Source organism: Mustela erminea, chromosome 3, assembly GCF_009829155.1.
Source record: "Mustela erminea isolate mMusErm1 chromosome 3, mMusErm1.Pri, whole genome shotgun sequence".
Classification (NCBI taxonomy): domain Eukaryota; kingdom Metazoa; phylum Chordata; class Mammalia; order Carnivora; family Mustelidae; genus Mustela; species Mustela erminea.
In genome coordinates this window covers 17,829,364-17,840,427 of record NC_045616.1, presented here as the reverse complement: position 1 = coordinate 17,840,427, position 11,064 = coordinate 17,829,364, and the positions used below count along the sequence as shown (strand labels likewise).

Below are 11,064 nucleotides of genomic sequence, written 5' to 3'. Positions count from 1 at the left end.
CTGGGGAGAGACGTCTGAAGACTAGGGGCTTCTGAGTGTCTGCCTTTTTCTTGAGATACACGGGAGACTCGTGTGATTGGCCAACATCAGGGTTTCCTTGCAGGTGAGTTCTTACCAGCAAGTAGGCAGTCACTGGCAGCAACATTATGAAGAGGTCACACCAATTTATTCTATAGATTTAGTGCCGCCTTGGAAAAATTATATGCTGTGTACAATCCTGGCAGATTTGGGAACTCGCAAGAGTCTGGCTGTGCGTCCTTGGGGACAAATCTGTGGCTATCTCTTCAGATAGATTAAGGAACAATAAAGAATAACAGATTAATATCCCCCTCCAAGTCTTTACTAGGGAGCTTTCTGTGGGGAGCTGGGCAAAAGCGCAGGGATCCCTCAGTTTCTGAATTCTCACCATCTGAGAACTGCAGACAATTTTACTCCAAGTTCACTCTAAATCAAAGCTCTCTCTAATGAATCTGCAGGTACCTGCCAACCAAAATATGTATTCTAGGGACGCCTGGGTGGCTCAATCAGTTACACATCTGCCTTCAGCTCACGTCATGATCCCAGGGTCCTGGGATGGAGCCCCACATCAGGCTCCCTGCTCAGTGGGGAGCCTGCTTCTCCCTGTCCCACTCCCCCTTCTTGTGTTCCCTCTCTCTGTATATCGAATAAACAAATCCTTGTTTATGTGGTTTGTTCATTATGGGTATCAGCTCTGGATTATTAATGGCTATGGAATGAATGTTTCTGTGCCCCGCCCCACCACCCCATCAAAAAAATGCTTATGTTGAAGTCCTAACCTCCAAAAGTGATGATATTAGGAAGTCGAGCCTTTGGGAAGTGATTGGGTCTTGAGGGTAAAGGCCACATGAATGAGATCAGTGCTCCCTTGCCCATTCCTTCGTGTGAAGACACAGCGAGAAAGAAGCACAGGCTATATACAGGAAAAGGGTCTATGCCAGAAGGCAACAGGGTGTAACCTTGATTTTGAACTTCCTACCCTCCAGAACTATGAGAAATAAATTTCTGTTGTTTATAAGTTTGTTGTATTTTATTAAAGCAACCCAAAAGACTAGGACATTAAATAAAAATGTCTTCTGAGAAATTGATCCTGCTCTTTAGTTGCTGGCTAACAACATTTCAGGGGTAGAGATCATCTCAAAGTCAAAAGTCACAGATATCGCTAACGTGAGAGTCCTGTAAATACACATGTAAATATAAATATATATACACTATAATTATATAGGGAAAATGTGAAAGAACGTAAAGTTCTGGTTCACCTTAATGCTCACTGTTGGTCAGCAAAAAGAGGAAGGGGAAGGAGAGTAAATAATCAGTGCCAAATGTTTAAAAGATAGGTCACGCACAGGAAATGATCGTTGGTGTCAGTGACCGTGATCGTGACACGAGCAGAAGCATCACATCAAAACTGCATTTCCAGGCACGATTTTGTTCCTGGGGACTGCCTAGCAGGAAGATAAGGAAACGCTAGCCATTTTGAGGAGCTGTTTTATTGGCTGTTTGGGGTTTCGTCCTAGTGTTTCACGCAGCGCTTCTCAGTCACTGACTCAGCCTTAATTGCCAAGTTGAGAAGAATAACTATTCCTTGAGTTTCGACCCAGATAAACCTCCAGCAGGCACCTACTGCCCACTTCTCTGTTCACTAGCCCATTCTCGCTCAAGCCTCACCAGTTGCCAGACCTCCACCAAGACCATAGTCCCTCTTCCCTCCCACCCACAAACCTCCCTGGGGTGGTTAGAAAGTAGCTATTTTTTAATTTCCTCGCTTTATCCAATTTTCTTTTCCTACGTGTTATTACATATCTTCAACAGAGTATGTCCTTTCTTGACCTTGCAGTGCGCCGTTCATTGCCTTGTAAAAGGAAAGCACAATCCATATCCGATACCTTATAGTCTCCTTGAGTGCTGCATACAAACATACTGTTCATGAGCTCAGGAACTGTCAAATAACTGAAAAATAAGTATTTTATTATTTTTTTAATATTTTATTTATTTATTTGACACAGAGAGAGATCACAAGTAGGCAGAGAAGCAGGCAGGAGAGAGGGAGGAAGCAGGCTCCCTGTTGAGCAGAGAGCCCAATGCAGGGGCTCCATACCAGGATCCTGAAATCATGACCTGAGCCGAAGGCAGAGGCTTTAACCCACTGAGCCACCCACCTCACCCTATTTACTTCTCATAAAGCCCTCTACCACCTTCTGCTGATCATCTTTGAGTGCGTGAGCCTCACCATGGTCATTTCTTTAAAAATGGCATAATCCCTAAGATGTGTTCATATGCACAAGAAAATGTATAATTTAAGAAATCAACACGTTTGTTACTATTACCTACAGTTTTTTTTTTTTTAAAGCTCTCCAGTACAAACCAGGCTATGACCATAGGCAAGTTACTCAACTTTTTGGATCCTCAATTTACTCATCACGAAAATAGGTGACATCATACCTGACTGCGCAGAAGGACTTGTGTAATACTCTTGGCACGGTGCCTGATAAGGAGCGCTCAAATGACGTTTATTTTTATTTAACAAAAGCTTATTGAGTGCTTAGAATACCAAAAAGTAAGGTACTCTCTGCAAGTACTGAAGCCCTGTAATAATGCTGTGGGTAAGGCAGTACTGTCTTCATTGTACAGATGTGAACGCTGAAGCAGAGCGGTCGACGTGGTACCTGCGGGCGGCACGCCCCACCTAGACACCGGCGGGACACACCCTTCTCTCTGGCCCCGCCCCGCCACGTTCAGGACGATGGCCCCGCCCCTCGCCTCCGGAGCCGGCGGCCCCGAAGCCGACGTCTCGCGAGCTTCCACGTACACACTCCAACGCCTCTCCGCCTCTGCGCGGGGAGAGCACATCCGGGTTGCTGGAGCAGGTGCCTCAGGCCCCGCCCCCTTTTTCCAGGCGCTCGCCCTACTTCCGGCCATCTCAGGCCTTTTCCGCCGGTGCCGTACCGGCCTTATCTCCGCTCTGTAGGTCGTTCCCGGCGCCAGGCCCCGGTCCCTGCGCACCGCTCGCCGGCACCCAGCGGCTCGCTCCTCCTCCCGAATCTCTCCGAGGCTCGGAGCGACTCTGCCGTGCGTCTTCGCGGGCCGCCCGGGCCGAGGCCTGCGCGCGCGGCGAGTCGGCGCCCACCTGACCCCGCGTCTCCCCGCAGCTCGGTTGAGGCCGCCGCCGCCGTCGCCTCGGGATGCCGGGGCCGGGGTCCGCGCAGCGCTGGGCGGCCGCCGCGGGCCGTTGGGGCTGCAGGCTGCTCGCGCTGCTGCTGCTGGTGCCGGGGCCCGGCGGCGCCTCCGAGATCACCTTCGAGCTGCCGGACAATGCCAAGCAGTGCTTCTACGAGGACATCACGCAGGGCACCAAGTGCACCCTCGAGTTCCAGGTACTCCGTGCTCTCGAAGTCCAGGGGCCTCAGCTCGCGGTTCCGGGGTCGGGGCTGCAGCCTGCTTGCTGCCTCCCTCCTGCCGTGGTTTTTCCGTTCTTTGGCCGAGTCAGGACTCACCCCTAGGTAGCCGGTGCGGGGCATTGGCCTTTCCTGTTCTCAACCTGGCGCGAGAGCCATTTTAGACCAGATAGGAAGATGCGTGGATTCCAGAAATGCTTGTAGCTGTGACTTGCCCTTCCATGCTCAGGTGGCCTGCCTTTCAACGCCCATCGAACTTCCCTCCTTGAAAGACTCTCCTTTCTTAAGAAAAAGTTCTTCCTGTTCTGTGGCGCTCAGTGTCCCGTCCCCTGCTCTCCCTGACCCGCACCTCCACTTTAATCAGATTTGAAGGACTGCCAGTATCTTTTTCCACTGATGTTACTAGGACTCTAGGTGAATTCTGCCCCCTGTCATGGGAAGAGCTCCGTGGGAGGCCTGGTGAGCACCTGCCAAAGGTGTAGAACGAAGAGGTGTGATCAGTGAGAGGCCCCTTTTTGTCTTGGGGATTTTATAGAAAACGGACTTTAATTCACAGAATGTACTTTATTAAGTTTGTTACAATAGTCCTTATTTCTATTTTCCTTGGTAGGCTGACTTAACATACAAGTAGCTGTTGAGTGGTAGGTGCTGGTGATTACAGAAGTGGTTCAAAAAGCTTGGGTCACTGCCATCATGCTTGATTCCCTACCCATCCTACTCTCCCCCCCCCACCCCCATCCTATGCTTTTCTTAGTAATTGCTCATTCATCAACACTCTGCTAAAAAAAAAAAAAAAGACTCTGCTTTAAGAGCAGAAAATAGGAGATTAAATGATCTATCTTTGGGAGCGAAGAGGGCTTCCTTTAGGAAGTGATTTTAAACTCAAGTCTAAAGGATTAGTTGTACATACTCTGGTATGTACCAAGAGTGACTGCGTCTTTGAGGACCACTGAGAGATCCAGTATGGTTAGGAATAAGGAGCCAGAGGAAGGGAGGTCAGGGGCCAGACCATGTGCCTTGCTGGCCTCGTTAAAGATTTTAGTTTTTCTTAAGAGTATGGGAGAGCTCTCAGGGTTTTAAGCAGGCAGTGCTGTGATCCAGGTGTTTGGGGTAGTTATATGGATATTTATTTACTTGTGCAGGTAGAGATATTAGAGTGTTGGAGAGTGGTTGTGGAAGACTGATGCGGAGAGTACTAGAGTGGGCCAGCCTTCTAGGATGGGAGCTGTGGGGAAGGAGGAAAGTGAAGGGATTGGAGAGAAGTTAGTAGGTGAAATCAAGAACTTGGTGGTGATTTGGCTTTTGTGAGTGAAGGGAGGGAGGCTAAGGATCACCCTTTGGTTTGTTTAACTTCATGGACCAGAGCCAGGGGACGGAAAAGAAGATAGCAAGGGTGGCATTATGGAATTGTGAGTGTGTTTCAGGTGTCAGCATCAGACACTGTGCTTGGTGCTGAGAATACTACCACTACTATTCCAGGCTAAAAAAAAAAATTAGATCTTTTATGTAGCAGAATATAGATACAGTTCTTTTTTACTTATAAAGCGGAGGCTTTAGAAGCTTTAAACAGGGTCACAAAACTTAGCCAGGAGCAGAATCAGTATGCAATTCTAGGTTAAATTCTCAACTCCTTTAATAATATACACCACTTCCCAAAGATCAACAAGACTAAAATTGACCTCCGGGAGCTTCCACGGACACATTACCATCAAGCACTGTTAAAAGCAAGAGCGAAAGTGCATGCTTGGTACAGTGCTGGCCAAAGGAGGAGGGATCCTCAAGGGAAAGGTAGCTGAGGGGTTGATGTTTGAGCTGTGTCTAGGAGATACAGAACTTACTCTACCAGATGGCAGAGGGGGAAGGGCATCCTAGGCAGGTAGATTGTGAGACTCAATTCCTGAAATCAGCTTGAGCCCCCACGAAATACAGTGAGTAATAGTGTTGCTTTGTAATTGTGGATCCAGTAGCACTAGTGGTCTGTCCTACCAGTTTGTCAACACTGTTTATGGGTAACAGATCGATGATGAAACACTTGCTGAAACTGCCCTCCTAAAAGGCTGTGTTGTCAAGACTAGTTACTAGGTAGGAATATCTCAATGTGACCAGCAAAATAGGAAAAAAACCCCAGGCAGGCCTCCATTTGGGGTTTACTGGCTCACTGGTACTTTGCACACTTGGGTGCTTCCTCATCTGAGAGTCTGTGTCCGGCTTCAGCCCTCACAGAGGGAGGACGAAGGAACCCACACCTAACTTCCCAAACTCTTTCTGTGAGACAGCTTTTGACTCTCGTAGTTTCTATTTTTCTCCTGTAATAAGCTGTAGATTCGTAAGCATTGCCATTGCGGGTCCTGATTCTTTAACAGACAGGACCTGTTTAACCTGTGGCTGTTCATGCAGGTGTAGAACAGATTGGTTCAGAGACCTTCTGGCCCTCTGCTATTTCTGGAACACAGAATGAGGAAGGGTATAAAAGAGGTGCCAAGGCTACCTTGAAGGAGGTGCAGAGGAGTGTTTGGCATTGTTTGCACTTTCTGGAGGTCACAGGAATTGAGAAAAGGTTTTAAGTGAATGAGGGATGGGGAGGTGGGGAGGTTGCCCCCCCCCACACGTGGGAAGTGGGGAGGCTACTGGCATCTGGGGGTTGGAAACCAGAGAAGCTGCTCAACCTGCTGCGGTGCCCAGGGCCACCCAGTCCCCTCCCATGAAGAATTATCCAGCCCTAAGGGAGCTGAAGCTGAGAATGAACCCCTGGGTTGGAGGGAGGAGAGATCGGGTTGTGGGAAGACCTTTTAGGAAGTTGTGCCTTTAGTCCTGTCTAGGGTAGGCCTTGGATTAGGAATGGAAGAGATGGGATGAATTTGAGAGAGGCAGTAACGACAAGAGATTTCTGTGAGAACTGGACAAGTAGGGACACTTAGTTCGGGATAATTCCCAGTTTCTAATTTCTGTGACCAGACAGATTGTGAAGGGGTACTTTTTAAATCTGAAATAAGATTATTTGTTTTAAAGCTTGGTGGAGGAGAAGTGGCATGATGATCAATTCTGGCCCTGTTCCATTTGTGTACACATTTGATGATCAAATACAGCGGCCACATGTGAACACTTGGATTTATAAAAAACTGCTTCTGCCTTTAGCTCAGGTCATGATCTCAGGTCATGTCGCTCTGCTGAGCAGAGAGCCTGCTTCCCTTCCTCTCTCTGCCTGCCTCTCTGCCTACTTGTGATCTCTGTCTGTCAAATAAATAAATAAAATCTTAAAAAAAAAAAAGTCATGATTTTCACTTGGAGGAAAGGTTGACATTTGGAGGAATGGTAAATGTCTAATTGTTAAGATGCTTTTTATGTCAAAACATTATATCCTTATGTTAATATATGCCTATTTTTGCAGTTCCCTCAGTACACAATTATACTTCATTTAATTATCAAAATGATCTTGTAGTTAGTTCAGTTATCCATCTTGTCTTCTGTGTGACAAAAGGTCACATTAGCAGCTAGGCCTTCTTTGAAGTGCAGAGTTGGATCGCTGTCCTACAAATCTATAAAGTCAATATTAAGCTAACCAAGAGGGGTCAAGCCTGAAAGTACAGGCTTGTACCCACCCCCGTTCCCATCTCGGGTGCTTGGGAGCCCTCAAACGCTTGCCTCATATCTTTCCCACCTTTGCAACTTGCACCCTTTCTTTCCTATGTCCCTCTCTCTATTCCCGCTTATTTCTCCCTCCTATAAGGAGGCCTTTCTCCTCCCTAATCCTTTTCTGACTATGCCCGTCCCATTACCTCGGGAAAAATTTCCCTCCCCTTCTGTGCAACCCCGATGGCCTATAAACTGTAACTGATTAAGCATAAGCCTTTGAAAACAGCTCCAGAATCCTCTTCAGAACATTTCATTTACCTCCCCCACCCCAGCTTTCTTTCCAAATGTGCTTGCTCTAAAATACAGGCTTTCCAGATAAGCAGAAAATTTGTTTGCTTTTGTTTTGTTCTGTTTTGTTTTTGCTTTAATCACAGGTGTACAGACAATATAGTTTAGTCCTTAATGTTTCTTTGGAGAACAAATTCGTAAAATAGTGATAAACTCTTAAATACCCCAGAAGTCTATTCAGTTCATAATGTAGTTCAAAACAAAATATGTATCACATTCCATATAACTGACTTATAGAACCACTTATGAAACAAACCTGTCTGTAATTCGTCAGTAAAATGAGTTGAAGTTCTGTAATAGAAAAATGCTCGGGGTGTCATGCCAGGGGCCGGGCTGCTTTCCTACTTTACTGAATTATCCGTGTGTGTGCTTGGATGGTGCTGAGAGGAAACCACGGGAGATTTGGGAAGGGAGAATATTACGTGACAGTGAGCTTGAGGGACAAGAGTCTGACTTTAGAATTCAGGTTCTGCCTCGGCCTTTTGCTAGATGAGCACTGTTGGGTAGGTTGCTTATCTTAACTCCATTTCTCAGCTTGTCAGATGGAGAGCAAGATCCCTCTCTTGTAGGGTCATTGGGAGAATAGAGTGATTCCCTCCCTTTACTAGAACGTTGCCTGGCTGGTTAGCTAGTCCCTCTCTTGTCATAAGGAAATTTGTTTGGTTTCTATAAAGCTTCAGTTGAACTGACATCTGCCTCCCAAACTCCATCCCCTGCTGGATTGAAAAAAAAAGTAAAATTGCCTGTGGTAGGGAAAATCCTTTGCCAATAGCCTTATTGTCATTTTAACAGGAAATCTGGTTACTTTCTCAAACTCATTAGTTGCAATGATGTCTTCCTTTCCCCCCCTTCTCTCTACAGGTGATTACTGGGGGTCACTATGATGTAGACTGTCGACTAGAAGATCCTGATGGTAACGTGTTATACAAAGAGATGAAGAAACAGTATGATAGCTTTACCTTCACAGCCTCCAAAAATGGGACATACAAATTTTGTTTCAGCAATGAGTTTTCTACTTTCACACACAAAACCGTCTATTTTGATTTTCAAGTTGGAGAAGACCCACCTTTGTTTCCTAGTGAGAACCGAGTCAGTGCTCTTACCCAGGTAAATAAAACGTCAGCAATATAGCGGTGTGTTTAAAGAGGGGGAAGTATAAATTAATATGCCTTAACTTACTGACGAACACAGAAGTTTGAGGCTTTTACATAGTCTTTAAGATCTATCTTAGTTCTTACAGTAGATTAAGCCCTTCACAGAGAACTTTGGACATTTTCGGTGAAAACCACTGTTAAAGGATGTTATGAACTTTTAAGGTGTAAAGAAAATAAACTTTAAAATAGGAGGATCACTTCAGTGGGAAAAGAAGTTTAGGAAGACTGGACAGTGCTCACACATTGTGAAGGCGTGGGGGGATGTGATTTCATTAACTGGAAATAAAATGATGCCTTAATTGATGCATAAATACGCCACAGGCAGTGTTATACCAGTGTTTAGTGTCAATTCACGCTGCTCTTTGAATAGTGTTTGCTGTAACTTAAAGTAAAATATTAAGTAAAGTAAAATATTAGTGGTAAATTTAAATAAAGTAAAATATTAGTGGTAAATCATCTAACAGAAAATAGGTAAAGGGCGCCTGGGTGGCTCAGTTGTTTAAGCAGTCGACTCTCAATTTTGGCTCAGTGTCTCAAGGTCTTGGGATTGAGTCCTGAGTAGGGCTTTGCACTTGGCTCAGGGGTCTGCTTGAGGATATTCTGTCTCCCTCTGCCCCTTCCATCTCTAAAATAAATCAATCGATCTTAAAAAAAAAAATAGTTAAGGAAGATAAAGGTAGATTGGATTTTATTTTGAAGAAGACCTTAAGGAGAGAAAGATAAGGAAAGAAATAGAAAGTCAATGAACAGATGCTGCTCAGGTGATGAGAAGGGCTCTTTAATTTGCAGTTTAAATGTAGTCTGAGCTTAGTTTGTATCTAAAAGATACTCAGTTGGGTATCCGGAGGAATTGTTTACTTTCTACTTGTTAGGACTTTAAACTGGTACTTCATTCTACTTGTTAGGACCTTAAACTGGTATTTCATTCTTCCCAGGTTCTAGTTAGTCTGTTGGCCAAAGTCATAGAGGCAGTTTTGAATAATGTGTAAGAACCTTAATTCCTAAACCTACTGTAAGCATTAACGGGATGTATTTACATGCTCGTGCTTTTAACATTTTAGCATCCCGTAAGAATGGCACTTTGTTTTGTTTTTTAAAGATTATTTATTTATTTGATAGAGAGAGAGAGCACAAGCTGGGGGAGAGGCAGGCAGAGAGAGAAGCAGGCTCCCAGCTAAGTAGGGAGCCTGATGTGGGGCTCAATCCCAGGACCCTGGGATCATGACCCAAGCCAAAGGCAGGTGCTTAACGACTGAGCCACCCAGGCATCCCAGCACTTTGCTTTGTAAAAAGATTTATCTTTGGGGCCCTTGTTTATAACTTAACCTTCATGAATTTTAATTTGTATAGGAAGGTAGCTTGCCCTCAAAGCCTGAATAGATAAATATAAGAAATACGTGGTAATAAAGCAGTTGGTTTTTTTTTTAATAGTATAATGAGGAATTACTTTTTTTTTTTTTTAAAGATTTTATTTATTTATTTGACACAGAGAGAGAGAAATCACAAGCAGGCAGAGAGGCAGGCAGAGGGAGATGGGGAAGCAGGCTTCTTATCGAGCGGAGAGCCCGATGCGGATCTCGATCCCAGGACCCTGGGATCATGACCTGAGCTGAAGGCAGAGGCTTAACCCACTGAGCCACCCAGGCGCCCCAACAATTGGTATTTTTTTTTTTTTTAAGATTTTTTTAATTTATTTGACAGAGATCACAAGTAGACAGAGAGGCAGGCAGAGAGAGAGAGAGGGAAGCAGGCTCCTTGCTGAGCAGAGAGCCCGATGCAGGACTCGATCCCAGGACCCTGAGATCATGACCCAAGCCGAAGGCAGTGGCCTAACCCACTGAGCCACCCAGGCGCCCCAACAATTGGTATTTTTTATCCATTTATTCATCTCACATTTTTTATTTTTTCTTAGTCTTAACTTTCCTCCTTTCAAAGAGCTAATAAGTCCCTCATACAGTAGTGATACTTACAAAGCAGCTGTTCACACCTTAAAGTGAAGAAAAAAAAGCAGCTGTTAAATGCAGAAAAATTATAGAGTTGTTGTAAATTCTTGTTTTTCACCTGTTAGGAAGGCGATGGGTTTGGAGTAGACCGTGATTACGGGTCCCTGCTAAACCACGAGGTGAAAGGCTTGAGGGGAGGTTTACAGTGACTGGATCACACTGACAGCACCTCAACCTAATGACCAATCCCGGATGGAGAGATAACTAGGCATTGTGTGTCTTCTATGTGTCTTTGCATTGAGGACGTACATAGCGTTGTCTGGGAAGTGTTCCTATCCAGAACATTGTGTCTGAATCCCTTCAAGTCTGTTGCTCCAATACCGGTTTACAGGAAAAACAGGATGGAGGAACACCATGAGGATACATGGTCAGCATAATCCAGGATGTTGGAATTGCTGCAGGATGGTGGGTGGACCCATTTCTTCCAACAGACAGGAAGAGTCAGAAGCAGGAAGAGAACCTAAAGATTCAAGTAGACTTAAAAGACACACCAATCAAGTGACTGTGTCCAAGTTGTTTGGATTCCGATTTGGAAACAACTCTTTTGAGATACTTGGGGAAATTTGAACATTA

General features: G+C 45.2%; 1 protein-coding gene across 1 annotated transcript in view; it reads left to right on the top strand.

The window, feature by feature from the left end:
- The first annotated feature begins 2,913 nt into the window (after positions 1 to 2,913).
- The window catches only part of LOC116587166, a 44,496-nt gene continuing 36,345 nt past the window's right edge, over positions 2,914 to 11,064 (top strand). The window contains exons 1-2 of the mRNA XM_032337902.1: positions 2,914 to 3,392; positions 8,196 to 8,441. Coding sequence (XP_032193793.1) covers positions 3,201 to 3,392; positions 8,196 to 8,441 — 438 coding nt within the window. The 5' untranslated portion in view covers positions 2,914 to 3,200. The remainder of the gene's footprint in view (positions 3,393 to 8,195; positions 8,442 to 11,064) is intronic.